The 20,024-nt window shown below is 41.5% G+C and overlaps 2 protein-coding genes across 3 annotated transcripts; one reads left to right on the forward strand and one right to left on the reverse strand.

Annotated features, from left to right (window-relative positions):
- Nucleotides 1-376: 376 nt before the first annotated feature.
- On the reverse strand, nt 377-10,584 carry SEC61B (SEC61 translocon subunit beta). Its single transcript, XM_016125996.2, has 4 exons — nt 10,427-10,584; nt 10,134-10,231; nt 5,112-5,213; nt 377-2,269 (listed from the first exon to the last, which is right to left on the reverse strand). The coding sequence occupies exons 1-4, from the start codon at nt 10,427-10,429 to the stop codon at nt 2,182-2,184; spliced, it is 291 nt and encodes a 96-aa protein (XP_015981482.1). The 5' UTR covers nt 10,430-10,584; the 3' UTR covers nt 377-2,181.
- Nucleotides 10,585-10,802: 218 nt separating this feature from the next.
- ALG2 (ALG2 alpha-1,3/1,6-mannosyltransferase) lies at nt 10,803-17,062 on the forward strand. Of its 2 annotated transcripts, XM_016125995.2 has the most exons (3): nt 10,803-11,245; nt 13,652-14,570; nt 16,806-17,062. In XM_016125995.2, the coding sequence occupies exons 1-2, from the start codon at nt 10,898-10,900 to the stop codon at nt 14,552-14,554; spliced, it is 1,251 nt and encodes a 416-aa protein (XP_015981481.1). In that variant the 5' UTR covers nt 10,803-10,897; the 3' UTR covers nt 14,555-14,570; nt 16,806-17,062. The 2 variants fall into 2 exon arrangements, with proteins under 2 accessions (XP_015981481.1, XP_015981480.1); XM_016125994.2 differs by having other exon boundaries at nt 13,652-17,062.
- The last annotated feature ends 2,962 nt before the right edge of the window (nt 17,063-20,024 follow it).

Here is a 20,024-nt window from a genome sequence, read left to right on the forward strand (position 1 = left end):
AACTATTGTTTCACTGAAATGTGTTCAGGGCACTACTGTGCCCAGATTTTCCTAGTCTTTCCATCCTGGACTAGTCTCAGGGACTCGCCCTTTCCCTAACGTGGTTGTTCCCCAATGACTTAAAAGGCTCTGCCCAGGCTGCAGTTTAAGTGGAATAAACTCGTCACATAAACAAAATACTGTTTGATTCCACTCATATGAGGTGCTTACAGAGTCAAATTCATAGAGACAGAAAGCAGAATGGTGGTGCCAGGGAGCAGGAACGGGGAGAGGCATTACTATTTAGTGGGGTTTCAGTTTTCTTCTGGAGATGGATAGTGGTGATGGCTGTACAACGATATGAATGTACTTAATAAATACTACTGACACACTTAAAAATGGTTAAGATGGTATGTTTTATGCTATGTGCAATTTACCACAATTTTTAAAAATTGAAAAAGGAAAAAAGCTTGAACACTAGGATTATATAGCATTGTAACAACACAGCCAAAAGAAGATACAAAATAGATGTACATCTTCATGCCCAACCCTTAATTTTCCTTCTGATGAATAAAGCATCTCCTTGCTCTGCCACTGAAAACTAGTATTTTCTTATAAGTCACTAGCTCAGAAAATTCAGAGAATTTCCACTATTAATCCACTAGAGACCACTGCTGGGCAGATAGATCTAACAGGCAGCACTGTGCAGGAAAGAGAATATGCCCCTCACAACCCAACAGCTCCCCCAAGTGGCTTCAGCAGTTCTCCCAGAGCAAAACAGACCCCTTTAGACAGAGGAACAGACTTCTTTTCCATAACTTTTAGCTATTTTTGGTACCACTAACCTGAATATCAGGAAAAAAAATCTGTTATAGATACTATCATCTTTAATTTCTTCCAAATAATTTGAGACCTTCTTCCCCTGAATCTCAAAATGAAGATACCTATTTCAAGCAATAAGCAATTCCCAGATCCAAGGGAACCAGTTTTTCATAATTTTTTTCCAATCACTTGCTACTCATAAGGATTTACTAGAGCACACTTAACCATAGAGTGCCCCAGGAAATCTTGTTTAAAGATACATACTTTAACCATTTAAATTGGTACTTTGGACCTAAATTTACCTTACAGCCAGAACTTAAGAAAAACACTTATGAAACTGCTTAACTGTCTAGAAATTTTTTAAGCTTCCTTTACGAGAGATGTTTTTTAAGTTATCTATTTTTTTAACTAATATACCTCTTTATCATGCTGTAATCTTTCTGGATGCCTAAGGCATTTCATGTGGATTTCTTCTTAGAAATTCTGGTTTAGGGTCCTAGACTCTTGAAATATATGCACCTTTAAGCTATTCTTGGTATTTCCTAGGGTTTATCAGAAACTGGATGCTAATGCCCAGAATGGCAGCAGAAGCAAACTAAAACTTCATTTTTTATTTTGGTTTGGAATTATATCAACTCAGGCCTGAAATGTTGATATTCACTCTCATTAGAAAGGTCTTTAATTTTCAAAATAAAAACAAAATTTGATTTGATATAGTCAATTATCAAATGATTTATTTCAAAACAGGTTTAGGAACAACTGGTCAATAAATGGAAACCCCTGGTCTACATTCACAGAATTAAGAACTGGGAGAAAATAAGAGGCAAAAATATTATCTGTGGTTTTAGACAAAAAAAACAGAATGAGCAAACGTTTCATCTAAGATTTCTCATTTATCACTTCTATGACTACTCCTGGGTACCAGATGCCTCTGAAAACAGATTTGCCTGATGGAGTCATAGGCACAATCCTTAAAAACCGCAGAGCACCCAAAATGACAATCACCAGAACAGAATTACCTAGGAGAAAACAAGCCAAGGCCAATTAAAGAACCTTGAATTTGAATGATTACATGATCATTTAAGAAACTGTCAATCCAATAATCTCCACAAGACATGTTTAGACATGTTTCCTACATATCAAAAAGCAGAGACTAAAGGCCCTGGCATCAACAATAAGACTTGATATAAATGAATTAAAAAGTTTATTAGCCATAGAAAAACATCTATTCCTTAAAATCAATTCTCGATAAATTCTCTGTAAAACAGTAAGCTTACAGAAAATGTCTTTCTCATGAACAGAAAATCACCATGTTTTTGGTCCAAGATACGTTGGGTTTTTTTCCTTCTTCAGATGATAGACAGATGGATGTAGCCAAATCTATGAACGAGTGTACTTGCCCCAAATGTGCAACATAAATACAGAAGCGATGAACAGAAGACTCATAACCAATACTGGAACAGGACCACTGAAAATAAGAAGGAAAGACACACTTACTTTCAGTGATAATCCATTATAATATCTGCAATACTAAAGATTGCCTGAAGGAAGGGAGGGAGGAGGGGGAGAGTACCTAAGTGCATCCAAGAGTATTATTTACATCCTTACAAAATAGTACCCAAATTATTATTGTGGACATTTTAAGAGTGTGGCGATAGCATTCTTATTATTTTGACAGAAGGAATCCTTATCCTTTAGTAAAATGTACTAAAATATATACAAATAAAATGATCTGATGTCTTTTGAGACACCAGTCAAATTTCATGTATTTGATATTTTCCATAATAAAAACAAGTAAAATTTCCCAAACCTCTTTAAGTGCAAATGATTCAAATATCAAAAGTATTATTTCAAATTAAGATTATTTAAAGACAATCTTTATTGTCTAAACATGATATACTAAAAATACAAAGAGAATCACATTATAAGTTACAAAGTATTTTCAAATATATAATCCCATTTAATCAACAAACTCACATATTAATCTCAATTTAAATATGGAAAACTGAGGCCAGAGAGATTATTTGCCTTAGAACACACAGCCAGAATTAAAGACCTGAACTTAAGTTTTCTGATCCCACACATATTGTTCATTTCGCTGCTTTAAGATTTCCATCTTCAAGGCTCAGACATTCTAGGCAACATGTGTTCAGTTTGATTTATGAGTTTACTGTTGGAAGGAAATAGACTTTACTCATCAGTCCTTCCCTAAATCAAATGCTTTTCAAGTTGAGAGTTGGTACATAGGTTTCTTACAGGGAGAATGCCTTAAGTTTACACCACCTGTAAATGCTGACTTTAGTGAAATGTTACAGACCCCGGCCTTTTTGACTCTTCCTGCCAACAATGGTTTTGAATTCAAGATGTCACTTCACCTCTCAGATACAACTAGGGAATGGAAGGAGAAAGACCCCATAAATCTTAACAATTAAGGCAGTGGAGTAACCCAGTGGTGCAGCAGGTAACAGAATCCTCCAGTGAACAATAAACAAAACAGAGATCAAAGCCCTTACTACACTACACTATTTTGTTCTTTAAAAATCTGCACAATTACAAGAGTAAACAAATTTAAAAAATACATGGGAAGAGATCTTCATCATGTTGCACCTGATCACACTCTCTACTTTAAAGCAATGTTAGAGTAACATCCACCACAGAGCATAAAGCTGAGAGTGCAGCTCTGAGTTCAAGTGCCAAAGTCTGAAAGCCAACTCTATCAATTATGAGCTATGACTGTGGCCCTCTTACTTAACCTTCTCCAAGCTGTTACCTCCTCTGTAAAGTAGTGATGATCGTAGTACCTCTCATAGGATCGCTGAGATATTAAATAAATTAATACACACACAACACATGTTTATAATAAGCTCTCAGAAAACACTATTATCATCAACCTGAAAAAAATTCTAAACTCTTACAAAGAACCAACAAGCTGTAAGATGTTACTTGACTGCTCCGAGATACGGATTTGTGGATACTAATTCTCAACTGTGTCCTCTCACCAAAAACACCTCTTTCTGGTGTGATGAGAATGTGCTTAATGACACTTCAAGGACCAGCTTCTATCGATTCCTAGGAATACTCAAGCAGTAGCAATGGGCACACCTGGCTGCAGGACAGTGAAATCCCAGAGCGAGCACAAGTGAGGCTGGCCCACAAGAGAGCAGCTTTCCTGACTTCTTGTGAAGGGTTTAAGTAGAGGCCCCTGGATACCCTAAGGAGCAAGGGCTTCAAAAATGTCTCTCTGAAATACTCAGAAAACTTACCTCTACCAAAGACCAAAAGTTGTTTGAATGCCATCAGTTCACATATCCCCAACCCTAACAACTATTTCCTAAAAACATGCTCATCTTACAAGTCTTCAAGAATTCTGGGTAAGTCTTCATAAACTAAATTTGTGATCTAAGCCAAGCTATTGGTCAAGTTAATTAAACTAATCCAAATAAATCTAATTTTGTCTCTTCTACCAGACAGGTGGTATGGGATTGAACAGTCAGAATATTTGGTTCCAGCTCTTGCTAGCTTATCTTTGACACATAACTTTGTCTCCCTAAACCTGATCTTCCGAACCTACAGTTCTATGCAAATAAGAGTCATCATCATTCCAATTCCTCATCCACTGGGTTTAGTCAGGAAACAGCTGTACGCACAGCTGTCCTGGAGCTGACCTGATCAGAAAACTGTGGGATCAGGTCGACTACACAGTACCAGAAACTCAAGAAAGTGAAGTGAGCAAGGCATGGAGACAAGGATTCCCCAGATGCTCATTCCTATCACCTAATGAGCATTCTGTGCCCCAAGAACTTGGAAAGTGAGATGTTCACCCTCCTGGGTCTACTCGCCACCCATGAAAGGTAAGGAGGCCAAAAAACTTTCAGTAACGCAGCCTAATGCAGCAACTTCCATTAGGCTCTAATAATGTCAGCTTATGCCTCCAGGGGAGTTTTGAAAAATGGCCCAATTCCTGTTCACATGTCACCCCTATTTCTCAGGGTGGGACAAGAACACCAAATGAAGAGCAGTTTCATCTAGTTAAGCAGTTTTCCCTCCAGTTCTCTCTATTCTCATAATTTATTTTGATATAGCTACATGAAGATTTTCCCTTGCTTTCACTCAATCCATGAAGAGATGTCATTCTAGGCACTAAATTAATTGGCTGATATACTGACAAACCAAACTCAGCCCACCTGGCACAATGAAGCTGCCGTGTATTGTCAATTTCATCAAAGCAAGCACCCTTGGTGGTAGACAGAGTGCTGCCAAGTGGCTCTGGGATACTAGACAGAGACACGAGGTCTGCTCCCAAGACTTACACTTTGAGGCCAGGCGAATCTTCCGTGTAGAATCGCCACATCCCCCCAGTGCCTGCTGAGGTTGTGCGGCCTGCGCTCCTTGTTCCGCAGCTGGCATTTTTCCTGTAAGAGAAAAAATGCTACAAACAGCCTTTTCTTGGGAACCCTTATAATGACAATATTACATATGCTACCATTACACTGTTAAAGAACCAAAAAAAAAAAAAAGAAAACGCTTTTTGTTAGTACATCCCATATTCTTGTTTTTACTCCACTGGTCATGATAACCACTATGAATCGAGTACCTGTCATATGGTAATGTATATGATAACCCTGGAGAGCAGTTACCATTTATTTGATACATGAGGAAATGAGGCTCAGAAAAGATTAAGCAAAGTGCCTAAGACCACACAGCCAAGCAGGTGGCCGAGCTGGGCTGTAGACCCAGTTTTGACTCCACAGCCCATCCACTTACCCACACATACAGGCAACTAATTTAGACAATGTATTTCAACTTCTGTTCACGTGTATCTTTGTGAAGTCAAGTAATAAACACCTATTCTAAAATGCCCTGAATCTATATACAGTTGACCCTTAACAACATGGATTTGAACTTTGTGGGTCTGATATGCAGTTTTCAATAAATACCATAAATATGTGTGTGTGTGTGTGTGTGTGTGTGCGCGTGTGTTAATCAACTGTTTATATTATTGGTAAGGCTTCCTGTCATTAGTAGGCTATTAGTAGTTAACTTTACGGGGAGTCAAAAGTTCTATGTGAATTTTCGACTGCAGGGCAGTAGGTGGGTGGGTGGTGTGGCACCCCTGTTGTTTAAGGGTCAACTATAATGTGATTTTTAAATGACTACTTTAAAATGTTTTTAAATTACTATATTTGCTACAAGAGACAAAAACATTAAGCTTTAATTGTACCAGGTTCCGAAATGGAGCATGTATTTAAAAAAAACAATTTTGTAATCATTTCACTATTTTGATATACTGACCACAGATTGTGGACAGTGAGTCAGGATGTGAAAAAGTACAGAAAACACCCAACCAGAACTTGTCCCTCACAACGGGATCAAAGCCCGTGGCATGAGCTGTGTGAGGCAGGCAGTCCTGGCATACAGACGGACATAGCCCAACAGCACGTAGGCCATCGACCACAACAGGCCCAGGAACCTTTCCCTCTCCTCCTCAGTCACTGGGGAAGCCACTCAACAACTATTCCCCTACAAGGCACTACTCCCATCCACTTCTCATCTCGCCTCCGGGCTAAAGTGCTACACATGAGAGTAAGTAGTAAAGGTGAGAAGTCAGAAGAAGTTTTCTGCAGTCCATTTACCACCAACTCAGAAATTCTAGGTAAGGGGAAAGGAAGAGAGAGGGTAAGCTCTGTCTCATCACTGCCCCTCACAATTAACCAAAACCCAGGATACCTGCTCTTAAAATCCCATTCCAGTTATCTGTGGGCTACTGATTCTAGATTTTTTTAAAAAAAAAAGAGGGCATAGAGGAAGAAACCATAAGTGAAAACCCTATCCTCACCAGCTCTTCTCGCTGCCCTCCCAATTCTGATCCTAATCCCCACCTCATCTCACCCTGGCATGGACTTTACCTCACCCTTTAATGGACTAAGCACTGGTTAGAGATCAGGGAGCTTGCCCTGCTACATGAAATGGAAGAGTGGAGTTCTGGGTCCAGTTTGGGGTCCAGCAAATGAGCTGTGTTCATACTAGAACTGTGAGAGCAATCAGCATCAAATAATAATTTGGATCTACTATACTACAAAGATTATATTTCAGATATATTAATTACTGGTTACATGGTGGCATAGGAACTTATAACTCCATTCGTTTGACTGTTTCTATGGGAAAACTGATTGTAAACAGCAAACATACTGTGCAGGGGTTTACAGAGTAATCCATACTCTTAGAACTTTCACACACCGAGATACACATTAATCTGTGGGGCAGGTACCTAAAATTTTCCTCCTTGTTTATTAAAGGGAACTTGAGCTAGACAGTAAACCCCATGTGGACATACTAAGTGACAGGCTGAGCGAGGACAAGGACCCATGCACTTTCTACTATTCCCATGACCTTCAAACTCCAGGTCCTGTCTTCAAAATCTCCTGGAATTACAGGAGCTCCAAAGGAATCAGTCTGGCCTCTTTTAAGATTTCTTACATCTGCTGGCACATGCAATAGAGAAGAGGATTTGCAAGTCAGGGTCCCTGGCAATACCAAAATATACTCAAAATACCTCCTATGCCTCCTCTGGGAAGTAGGCAGAAGTTAATAGAACCCATTTTAATCTCTTCAATTTTATGTGTGGTCTATTTCACTCTTTTTTTCCTGGCCACTGCCTCACTCTTCCTATACCTTGACATGATGGTTTTCATAAGTAACTTTTTACCTATTTTGTTCTAACATGATGGCCTTCTGGCTGTTCCTCAAAGAGGCCAAGCTCATTCCCACCTTAAGAATCTTGACATCTAACCATTCCTTTCATCTAGGAAAGTTATTCCTCCCCCAGACCACTGCATGATCCATCTACTCCTTCGCTTCTTTCAGATTTCCACTTAAATGTCACCTACTCTGAACACTCTATCTAAAACAGCTATCCACCAACACCCTAATTCCACCACTTTATAGCCCTCACCCAGGCTTACTATTCTTCATAGCTTTTCTTGCCTAAAATTACCTTATTTATTCATTTGACTTGCTTACAATCTCCCACACTGGAATATTAAGGTTCATGAGACCAAATCCTACCTATCTTGTTCGCAGATACATCCTCAGCGCTGAAACAGTGCCTGGCATATTCCTTCAATTACTATTGATGACTGTCTTAACATCCCTGGCTGTTCCATCATCTTAATATCTCTGATTCCCATTAGGCCTGCTTGAATACTGTGGAGCATTTTACACTTTACAGTGCATTATTGTTCCGTTCCATCCTCATAGCACTCTCCTTTTATACTATATTAGAAAAGAGCAAGGGCTTCAACCCCAGTCTGACCTTAAATCCCATAACGTTTCTTTCCAAGGTTAATGCTATCTCTCTCACCTCACTGAGCATGGAGAGAGAATGCAAATCTGCTGACTCCATAATACAAAGCATTATCTTCAACTTTTTAAACCATTAGTTTCAACTTTTTCATAGAGACTTACAAAGCAGAGAGATATAGTCAGCCAACACCTATTATATTTATGTAACACTTAAAGAGTGCCAAAATTCTAGAAGGGAACACTGTAGAATCTGTCAGTACGTACAACCATGATCTGTCAACTTACACCAGCCCTAGCCATACTAAATCTTAAAAGATATCCATACTCACAACTTGAAAAGTTGCATGTTTTCGAATGTTTAAATTTCTCCATTTCACTTGTACAGCAGTTATTTTGTTTTTCCTAATAAGTTATTTTGTTCTTATTTACATTAGATAAATGTGATTTTTTTCTTCTTAAAAAATTCTCAGAGGGCCAAAGTTCCCTGCCACAGTACTACCAATTCTTATTAACCAGACCTACTTCCCAAAGGACCAGACCTACAGGACATGTTTTCAATCCCAGCACAAAAAATCTCTGAAATCCGGGGTGGAAATGGGACAGCAATCCAAACACATATAACCTAAACTGCAGCCTGACACTTTCCAGCTGGTCCATCTCAGCCCTCCCTTAGTGACAGGAAATTTTTAATTGTTTAGAATTGCTTTTCACAGTTTATCAAAATTGCTTTCCTCTGAGCTGAAATCTGCCTCAGTAAAGTTCAAATTATCAGTTTTAGATTTATCTACTGTAGCCGACAAGAAATATCTCATCATTCTTCACATCTTTACAAAGAGGTTTCATATATCCCCTTTCAAGGTTTTACCCTCTCTAGATAAAACCCCACTTAGTTCCTCCAAAAATCCAAGACAATAAAGTTGCTTAATTCCTTCATTCATTTATCATTTATTGTATTGGGCCTCACAGTAAAACAGAGATGACTTGGACAGTTTCTGTCAAAGTCTGATGAAAGAGATAAATACAGAAACAAATGATACCGCAACATGAATGAAGTACTTCGAGAATAAAAGGGAAAACTAGTAGCTGCTGCTGCTGCCACTTTCAGAGTCAGGGAAGGCCTCAAGTGGAAATAACTCTGAGCTTAATCTTGGGAGAATAAACAGAAATTCGTTTGAGTGTTGGGGGTGGGGTCTAGTGAGTTCAGAAAACAGTAATAAGCTCCCTGTTGCTGGATCACAGGGAAGTGGGAGGAGAGAAGCTGTTGAAAAAAATCACCAAGAACCTCTGTCTCTCCCTGCCCCTTTCTAACTGCAGCAAAAAAGAAAAGAAAAGAAGAAACAGAGAAACTAAGTAGAAGAGTGACAGAATCAGAGCACAGGATTGATTGGAGTGGAAATGACCTGGAAAGTAGAAGAGTTAGGCAGAAAATGCAAACGTCTAGATGAAGAGGAGCTGACCGCTAAATTGGGGCAATAGAAATGGAGACAGAAAGAAATGAGGTTTTCATGTATATAATTTAAAGTCTGACAAATAACTGGACAGAGACAAAGCATAAGAAAAATCCAAGATGACGCTTAAGTTCTGGCCTTGGGTGAACAAGTGTACAGCAGTGCCATATGGAATTAAGGAAATATAACGGTGGGTAGGCTAGGGCTGAAATGATCCGAGACTGAGTTTAGTGTCCGACAAGTCATGTTAAATTAAGTGTGTATGGGACCTCCAGGTAGAAATGTGAGTGCAACGCTCAGAGCCAAAGACACCAGTTCAACATCAGTTTTGTCAAAGTTGTCTCTGACCCTATTTCGATTTAACTTTCCTTTAGTGCTAGCAAAAACTGTGCAATGCGAAGAAAATGTTACTTCCTTCTCCAGACACAAAAGACCAGAAGCCCATTCCTCCTACTGCCATGTCACCTGAGGCTCATTTTGCCCTTGTGAATTTAAAATCTCGGAATCTCCTTCTCAAGACCAGCGAATTCTTGGGCCGCATCTCTCTGAGCCCACACCCAAGAGGGTCGCTGGGATCCTTACCTCTGCCGGACGGTGGAACCCGCCGCCCGGGCGGCCACTGCTTTACTGGGAGAGCGTCCTGAGGAGCCCACGTTAGTGCCACTGGGGGTCGGACCAGGCTGTAAAGGGAGACAAGGTGACAGGTGAGCGCTGCCCGCCAGCCCCCAACACCGTGGCCCTGACAGCCGAGACTTGCACCTGAACGGGATAGAGAGAAAAGCAAGGAAACCACGGAAGAAGGACAAGGCGTAAGGTAGAGGTCAGGGCGCCATGGAGAAGCGGGGTCTAAGGAGGGACGGACAGAGGCGCCATACCATGCTGGAAACGAGGGTGGCAGGAGGTGAAGCAAAGCGCTGGAAAGCGATGGAGATCTCAAAGGACCGGCGGCTGGAGAAATTGGGTCAGGCCCCGCCCCGAAACCTGCTGGCAGGGTCCTCGCTGACTCCGAGGACGCCTGGGTTGTCCCACCACATGCCTGTAGAAATTTTGCTACAGGAGACTTGGTCAGCTGCTGTGTGAAACGTACAGACCCTTTGTCTTCCTTCCTTTGGATTACAGAGTCCTTCATAGAGTCCAGTCTCTACCAAAGGGAAGATATAGCCATGGTCAGACGAGAAAGTTTTTCTACGGCAGCTACTAGGCGCCCACAGATTTGCGCTGATGTGGCCGAGGCGACGCACGCGCTGCGGGGCGTGGTCAGCTCCGCAGTGGCCCGCTGGGAGCCGAGGGAAGGAGCGGGCGCTCACGTACCTAAGGGCGCCGGGCGCCGGTCCAAGTTCCGGGCTATGGTGGAGAAGCAGGCTCAGGACAAGGAGATGGGCCCCAACCCGTCGGTGCTGTTTCTGCACCCAGACCTGGGCGTGGGTGGTGCCGAGCGGCTGGTCCTGGACGCGGCGCTGGCCCTGCAGGCGCGAGGGTGTAGCGTGAAGATATGGACGGCACACTACGACCCGAGCCACTGCTTCGCGGAAAGCCGCGACCTGCCGGTCCGCTGCGCTGGGGATTGGCTGCCGCGCAGCCTGGGCTGGGGCGGCCGTGGCGCCGCGGTCTGTGCCTACGTGCGCATGATCTTCCTGGCGCTCTACGTGCTCTTCCTCGGAGACGAGGAGTTCGACGTGGTTGTGTGCGACCAGGTGAGGCCTCCACGCTGGGCCCTCGCCGCGCCTCCTTTTCTCACTGTACAGGGCACGCTGCATGACCTCTGATGACCTCTCCTGGTCTGTGGTTCAGAAAGATTGGAAAAGATCTGGAGAGATGAGAGCTGGGAGTGACGATAGTTCTCGTACTTCAGTGTGGACGCTTTAATGTTGCACGCTGCAGGGCCCCTCCCTCAGAAGTTCCATCCAGGAGCCCCGAGGTGGGGCCCCGAAATCTTCGTTTTCAGACTGACTCGTCGGATGATTCTGAAGCAGATAGGCCTCGGGGTTCTCTCTAAGAAACAAATGCATTAGAAATCAGCCTTCAGTCACCTTTTACTTCTGTAACTCTTCCCTCTGTGTTATTCCTGTTGATGCTACTTCTAGGCCAGAGCATCCCACTGTTTGTAGCCTTGGAGCCAGGCCATCCTGTTTCTCAGTAGTGTCATGTGTTAAAAACACGAAGCTAAACATGTCATGTCTCTTAAAACTTTAACGTGGTTCACATTAGTTTTTGTAGGGAAGTCCAAATTCTTTGCCTTGGTGAAGTCCGCCAGTCTGGATCTGGGCTCTAGCTATTCTAGATTCCTTATGTCTCCCACCAACACCTCCCGCCCCTCCAAAAAAAATCTGTTTTAAAAAGTAACATTTATTGGGACTAAAAAATCAAATAATATGAAAGAGTATAATGTAAAAGTCCCATGCCAGTTCCACTCCCTAAAGTAGCCACTGTTAAAAGTTTATCCTGTAGCCTTACAAAAATTGTCTATGGCTACACCAGCATATGTGTGTCTGCTCATAAATAAGTCTTCCTACTTGTAATTAGGATTATGACACACCTACTATTGGACAACTTGCTTTTTTTTTTTTTTTTTTTTTTTTACCAAAAATTTCTATTTGGGACATCCTTATATATCAGTATTAGAGATAGACTTCATTATTTGTGGTAGCAGAAATCTTGTGTGTGTGTGTGTGTGTGTGTGTGTGTGTGTAGCATAATTTATGCATTCTTCTGTTAAAAGACACAGCAATGTGACCAGTTCTTTGTGAATAGAAGGAATGTCCTTCTACCTTTTATATGTACTTACGCAAGCTTGTCCTTTGAATAAATTCCTAGAAATAAAATTAGATCAAAGACTTGTTCATTTTAAATGTAAGTAGCTGCTGCCAAATTTGCCTTCCAAAGATGTTGTGCCACTTTCTCTCATGTATGATAGAGCCCGTTGCTCCTTGCTCTTAGGCACATTGGATGTTATCAACCATTTTAATCTTTGCCAAACTGATAGGAGGAAATGGTATCACATTATTACTCCTGAGTTACTTTTGATCATCCTTGCTTGCGTGAAAGCTATTTTTAAGAAATGTGGACATTTACCAAACACCCTGCATGTCTTAACTAGTCAGTAAGTGTGAGGCAGCTGAAACTGCAGCAGGTAGAGAAAAACACTGGCCTTGGAAGGAGTAGACCTGGATTCAAGTTCCATTTATTTACTACTTCCTAACTAAGCTTTGGCTTTGGATAAATCCCTCAATATCTCTAAAGCTTACCTTTCTCATGTGTTCAGTGAGCTGGAGATTCAGTGATTTGTAAAGACTACCAACAGGAAAATCTGGTAATGCTAGGATGTAGTTCATGTTCAGTAATGATTACTGTTAACATTTATTGAGCATAGACTGTGTACTAAATTCTTAACTGTTTACATATCCCATTGCATTTAATAATCGTAAAAACCATATGAGTTTTTTGGTACTATAATTGTCACCATGTTACAGAAGAAGAAACAGGCCCAGAGAGAGGTGGATTACTTCATCATAGTCACACAGCTAGCTAGTAGAGCTGAGATTCAAACCCTGCAATCTTGATTCCAGAGCCTGCACTCCAAACGACTATAGTTCATTCACTCGGTTCCTTAGGAGGAGAAAAATCCTTGAGTGATTTTATCTAGCATAGTAGCCACTAGCCGCATGTGGCAATAGACGCTTGAAATGTGACTGGTCTGAACTGAGAAGTGTAAAATACGCACCTGATTTTTAAAGATTTAATGTGGAAAAACAAAATATGTCATTAACTTTTTTAGTATCGATTATATTTTGAAATGGTAATAATTTAGATAAATGAAATATATTAAAATTAACCCTTGTGACATTTTTAACGTGGTTACTAGATTTTTATTTTTTGAGCAGTGCTGTTCTAGAAGAAACTACTGGACTATTTAGCACGCATCCAGCCTTCAACAAACCAGCCATTGTACTGGGTGGGAGTCTGTGAGAACACAAAGCAGAATCTGACATTGCCCATGAGGAGCCTACAGACTAGCAGGCAGGGTGGGGTGTCTGTGCTTTCGATTTGGTTGAAGTTTAGTTGACCAGTCACTATTTGTTGTTGATTTTTGCTTTGACTAGGTGTCTGCCTGTATCCCAGTATTCAAGCTGGCCAGACGGCGTAAGAAGATCCTGTTTTATTGTCACTTCCCAGATCTGCTGCTCACTAGGAGAGATTCTTTTTTTAAACGCCTGTACAGGGCCCCAATCGACTGGGTGGAAGAACACACCACAGGCATGGCAGACTGCATCTTGGTCAACAGCCAGTTCACAGCTGCCATTTTTAAGAAAACGTTCAAGTCCCTGTCTCACATAAACCCTGATGTCCTTTATCCATCTCTGAATGTCACCAGCTTTGACTCAGCTATCCCTGAAAAGCTTGATGACCTGGTCCCCAAGGGAAAAAAATTCCTGTTCCTCTCCATCAACAGATATGAAAGGAAGAAAAATCTGACTTTGGCACTGGAAGCCCTAGTAAAGCTGCGTGGAAGATTGACATCCCAAGACTGGGACAAAGTTCATCTGATCATAGCAGGTGGTTATGATGAGAGAGTCCTGGAGAATGTAGAACACTATCAAGAATTGAAGAAAATAGTCCAGCAGTCTGACCTTGACCAGTCTGTGACCTTCTTGAGGTCTTTTTCAGACAAACAGAAAATCTCACTCCTCCATGGCTGCACATGTGTGATTTACACACCAAGCAATGAGCACTTTGGCATCGTTCCTCTGGAGGCCATGTACATGCAGTGCCCAGTCATTGCTGTTAATTCAGGCGGGCCCTTGGAGTCCATTGTCCACAGTGTCACAGGGTTCCTTTGTGAGCCTGACCCAGTGTACTTCTCTGAAGCAATCGAAAAGTTCATCCATGAACCTTCCTTAAAAGCCTCGATGGGACAGGCTGGCAGAGCCAGGGTGAAGGAAAAGTTTTCCTCCGAAGCATTTACAGAACAGCTCTACCAATATGTCACGAAACTGCTGGTATAATTAGATTTTTTTAAAGGTATTTATGCTACTTTCATTAACATCCTATTTATAGATTATAGACCCAGTTTTGAAACCATAGACGTAGAATCTAGTGCAGAAGAGTTTTAAAAAAAAAATACACTTGAACCTTGACTCTAAGCTACCTTCCTGTACACCATACCTTCCTACCTACTTTTTCAGAAAAATGCTTTTATGTTGTAATAATTCTTAGTCTTATCAGTGTTAAGATTTAAATATGGTATAATTCCATGTTCAGCAGAATATTTTAATTATATTTTCTCTAGATTATTGCTGCTCTGCTTATAAATTTTTAGTCATACTATACTTTACTTGGTTTTGATTGTTTAAGTGTATCATCATCAAAGTTGATTATTTTGGCTTCACCATGTCACTTTAGTTCCCAGAGTCAGACCACCTAAGTGCTCATTGCCCTCTGTTGGGAGATTTTTATTTGCCATACCTTTACCTGGATCCATAGCAAGAATGCACTGTGCTTTTTTACAAAGATGATTTATTGTATTTTTGCACACCGAGACATGACAATAAAAGATGTTTATTATAGGAAGAGACAATAAAATACTAGTTTTGGGCTTCCATTATCTATATGTGTATATGACAGCCAAACCCAAAGTCAGAAACTAAAGTAAACTGGATATCGAAATGAAGAGAGAATATTGTGCATGAGCTATGCCTCTTGTTTAGGGTTTAGTTCTTTGATTCATCGGCCTTGTTAATATTTGTGTTGTATTAAGTAACCTCCTTCTAAGTATGACACAGATACCCTTTACCCTTCAAGGCCTGGCTCATGCCACTGTGTGGAACTTTCCTTGACCCTCTACCCACCTCCCAAAGTGGAAGTGATCTGCCCTTCCTCATAGTCTACCCCTTTCATGGCACTGACTGGTCTTACAGTTCATTATTTACCTGTTGCTCAGATAAACATAAAGCACTTTTCAACACACCTTTAAAGCTAAATTCGTTTTTAAAGCAAAGAGCATTAGCCAAGGGCTCCACATTAATCCACTCTAAGAGCATTCGTTGAGGTACCTCGGGCAGGATACTTAACCTCTGCCTCAGCTGCTTCATCTGTAAGGTGGGATAACTGTATTCTACTTTCCTCATAGGATGGTTATGGCAGTAAAATAATATATGTAAAGTATTTAAAACAGTGGCATATAGTATAGGCTACATAAATGTTAAGCTACTTTGTAATTTGGGGATATTGAAAATTACTGTAGAAGTTCCATGAGTTCATGCTGTACTACTATATTGTTCTTAGGGGATTCTTAAGAGGATGACATTTCAGGCTGCAATTTATCACATAAGTCTGTATCACAGGAGTATTTTAATGAAATAACCTTACCAAAAAGGAGTTCTTTAAAATGAGAGTGTCAAATATATTGAGTCTTTTATAGAATAAGAAGTTCTGTTGAGTCGTCTTCTCTGGTATCGTGATAGCTTAATGTCCCGTAAAGTAGGTCATCCTCACTATGTGCCTTGGTGCATGTGTTTCTCAGGGAACTACAACCTCTAAGAAAGGCTCTGACTTCTGGGTTTAGGACTGACAGACTCCATTCTAATCCATAACTGATCATGCTCTAGTGCTTACCCATTATATATATAGGCACTATAACTTGCCTATTTGACCATTTTATGCAGATCCTTCCAAAATGAGCTACGTGGGTTCATGGGCCTTAAGTTTTACTTCCCTTCGTTGTCTTAAGCCCCAGCAAGTGATAGTAAGACCACAGATCTGGGAGGGATGGCCCTGCCTGCCACGAGCTTCTAGCCTCTAATCCATTAACCTCTGGCTCCTGGACCTAGGATGGAACTTTGCCCATAGGAGGTATTTACAACTTCCAAAACTAAGCTGATGTCAGGGAACATAGAAGCAGACAACATTGAAGTGAATTGTCTGGGAATTTATCAATAGTAATTCTTAAAGCATTTACTGTATGCTGGGCATGATGAGATGCATAGCAGTCAAGTCGCTGGATCCAAATAGTTTCATGAGAGTAGGTGGACTTCCTTTATAGGTGAGTGTGGTTAAGCTACTTGTCTCAGTCACACAACCTTGAGGAATGGGTAGTCTCATGGGTCCAATTCCAGCCATTTTACCTTTTTTAATCTACCTTTGCCCTCTGCAAACTCCTTTGTGGTATTTCTTCAGCGAAATTCCCTCTACAGTGTTACCATTCAGGTCCTCAGGTTTAGAAAGGGCTTACTATTCATTTTCCCTTTTCATTTGCAGAGCAACATTGTGAGGTATAATTACCCATTTAATACACAAAGAAAGAAGCTCAGAGATGAGATACTTACCCAAGGGCACACAACTGAAAAGTGATCAAGCCAGGATTCAACCCATGGTTACCTGATCTATCCAGGACTGTATGTAACAGGATTCCTCAGCCTGTACCCGTTTGATAAGCATAACTATTACATGTCTTTCGATACTTTATGAAATAAATACAGCATTCTGAGTCATAATAAAGTGAGGAGACAAGATGCCGTTCTGTCTTCAAGTTAGTCCTCTGACTAATTATCCATTACCCTAGGCCATCCCCTCTGAGAATCACTGTACTGAGGCCATGCTGCTTGCCCTCCCTGTAGTAGACACTGGGTCATTCAAAGACCTAGTGGAGTTATCAGGGTCATTTACTTGCGCAAAATAGAAATTCAAGCTAGCTTAACTCAAAAAAGATTTTGAGCTGGGTGTCTGAAAGAATCAAGTCCGAAAAGACAGTCAACACTCCACCAGGGAAAAGTGAACTGAGATGAAATCTTCCTTCATGTGGTCTCTCAAGGAGGTAGCCGTTTTCCTGCCTCTGCTTGCTCACCTGTGCACATGCCTGCAAACCTCTGACTGCTTATTGCCTTCCATGGATGCAGAGATCTCTGCCAGTTAGCTGCAATTCTATACACACACACACACGCGCGCGCGCGCGCGCGCATGCACGCACACACGTGCTTGCAATGGGAAGGGATGGAGTCATGTACCTAGAAAAGAGATCCACCCACTCAGCGGAGGAGGACCAGTATTGTTCTTCCTGTTTGGAAGTGATCCGGTGACTAATGACTTGACAGCCTTTAGAGTTTGTGAAGCTCTTTCCGGGTTGTCTCATTTGTTCTTCACAGCATCCTTCGAGGTAATTATTGTAGTTCTTTTTACAGTAGAAAAGCTGAGACTTAACAGCTAGGAGGCAATGGAACAGCAATCAAACCCAGGTCTGACTCCAGGTCGACAGTACTACAGATGCCTCTTGAGTAAATGCCTCACTATCTTCTAACCTGCCCAGTATGCCACTTTCGCTTCCACTATCTTGTTCCTCCTCTTCTGCTTCCACAAGGAAAATGAGGTATCTGAACACTTCACTGCACTGCCCTCTGCTTGCCCCCTGCCCCGGTTCATGACAGTCAGCCCTTCTCTGTCCACCTCTGCCAGTATCACTAACTGTCCTGTGACCTCCTTTCTTTACCCTTTTAACTTCCAAAATCAACCACTCTGAGCTGAGTAAGACCCCAGAGGTCACCCAAATGTATTACACTTACACAGATGGGAAAACTGAGTTCCAGAAAGAGAAAGGGACCTGCCTGAGGTCATACAGAGGGACAGTTGCAGCCCTCCTCTAGCTCCTTTCCGAACCCCCTCACACCACCACCATCATCAAAAACCCTTGATCTCCTACCACTTCCTTTGAACTCCTTACCCCTTCATTTCTAACTTCAGCCCCCTGCAGCTCTGTCCCCAACAGCCTGTGAGGGTACTACCATCCAGACACCAGTGCCTCATTTCTGCTACCTGAGGCCGGTAGGGAGCTTTCCCAATGACAGACCCAATTTCTGACCTGCCCTCCTTGATTACACAGCATCCCTTGGGAGGGACAAAAGGGAGAAGGGGTTGCAGTGCTGACTCCTGAGGCAAGGGGCTGCTGGAGCCAGCACTCTGTCCTTGTTAAAAAGACTAGGGATTTGGTGGGGCTCGCAATAAGGGTGACCTGGCCTTGTAGCCCAAAAATATGAACACGAGTAAATGCCAAAATATCTTGGAGGCAGCACTATCACTAGGCCAGCCACTGATGTCATTTGAGACAAATATAGTCTAGAAGAGTCTCTCAGTGTGTGAAGGGTAGGGGCGGGTTGTGGGGGCACAAAATAGCACAGGTGTGACTTACCTTTGTGACCTGCCACTCTCACAAGAAATTGCTAGACAGAATTAGAACAGTCTGCTAAAATGATGAACTCAGATTGCCCTTTGCTTTTCTGTGTTATTTAACCTAGAATTCCAAATACCGAGAAGGTATCCTGATGGTGATAATTCTAAAAGTCTGGGTTTCCTTATCTGTTAAATGAATATAATCAGATCTAAGTAGCCCACTCCACAAGGTGTTTGTGAAGAATGGACAAATAAGAGAGCGCACTGAATCGGCATATGAATAAGACAAAGGATGTGAAGCTGATTGGGTAGGGATGAAGGTAGCCTTTCACAAGCCTGTATGAATTGCCCTAGTCTGTCGCCACCTCAGTATGGGTAGCAGTGGAAGTCTGCCTACCCCAGGGAAAGTCACCTCATGGGGAAATGGATAGATGGTGTAAACAACCGCCAACAAAGGGTATTTCCCTCTCACTTTGTGCATTGCTTAACTCAGTATCAGGAGGTTTCTGACTTTCGAGACAGGAGGAACTAAAGTAAGGATAGACAAATAGATCAATCTAATGGAATAGAGTTCTAAAATAGGTGTGCACATATGTGGTCAACTGATTATTGCCAAAACTACTAAGGTAATTCAATGGGGAAGGATGGTCTTTTCAAGAAATGGTGCTGGAACAATTGGATATCTATATGGATAATAATGAACCTCACCTTTATCTCACACTATATACGAAAATGAATGTGAGGTAGATCATAGACCTAAACATGAAAGGGAGACTAAGAACTTGAAGAACACAGAAGAAAATCTCCACAACCTTGGGGTAGGCAAAGCTTTCTTAGATAAGATACAAAAAGCACAAAGCATAAGGAGAAAAAAATGGTAAGTTGAATTTCACGAAAATTAATAACTTCTCAAAGGATACTTTTTTTTTTTTTGAAAGAAAGACAAGCCACGGACAAAGAGAAAATACTTATAATTAGTATATGTAATAATGATCTGGATCCAGCATACCAGCATAGGTAAAGAACTCTTAAAGCTCAATAGTAAGAGGACAGACAATCCAAATTTTTTAATGGGCAAAGGATTTGAATGGCTACTTCACGGAAGATATCTGAATGGCCAGTAAGCACGTGATATGATGCTCAACATCATTGGTCATCAGGAAATGCAAATTAAACCCACAGCGAGACACCAGTGCACACACCCATAAAAGTCAAGACTCTGAGGAAAAACATTGTTGAGAATGTGGAGCAACTGCAATCCCCTCACATTCCAAAATGGTACAACGACTTTGGGAAACAGCTTGATAGTTTCTCATA

Source organism: Rousettus aegyptiacus, unplaced genomic scaffold, assembly GCF_014176215.1.
Source record: "Rousettus aegyptiacus isolate mRouAeg1 unplaced genomic scaffold, mRouAeg1.p scaffold_m13_p_3, whole genome shotgun sequence".
NCBI lineage: Eukaryota > Metazoa > Chordata > Mammalia > Chiroptera > Pteropodidae > Rousettus > Rousettus aegyptiacus.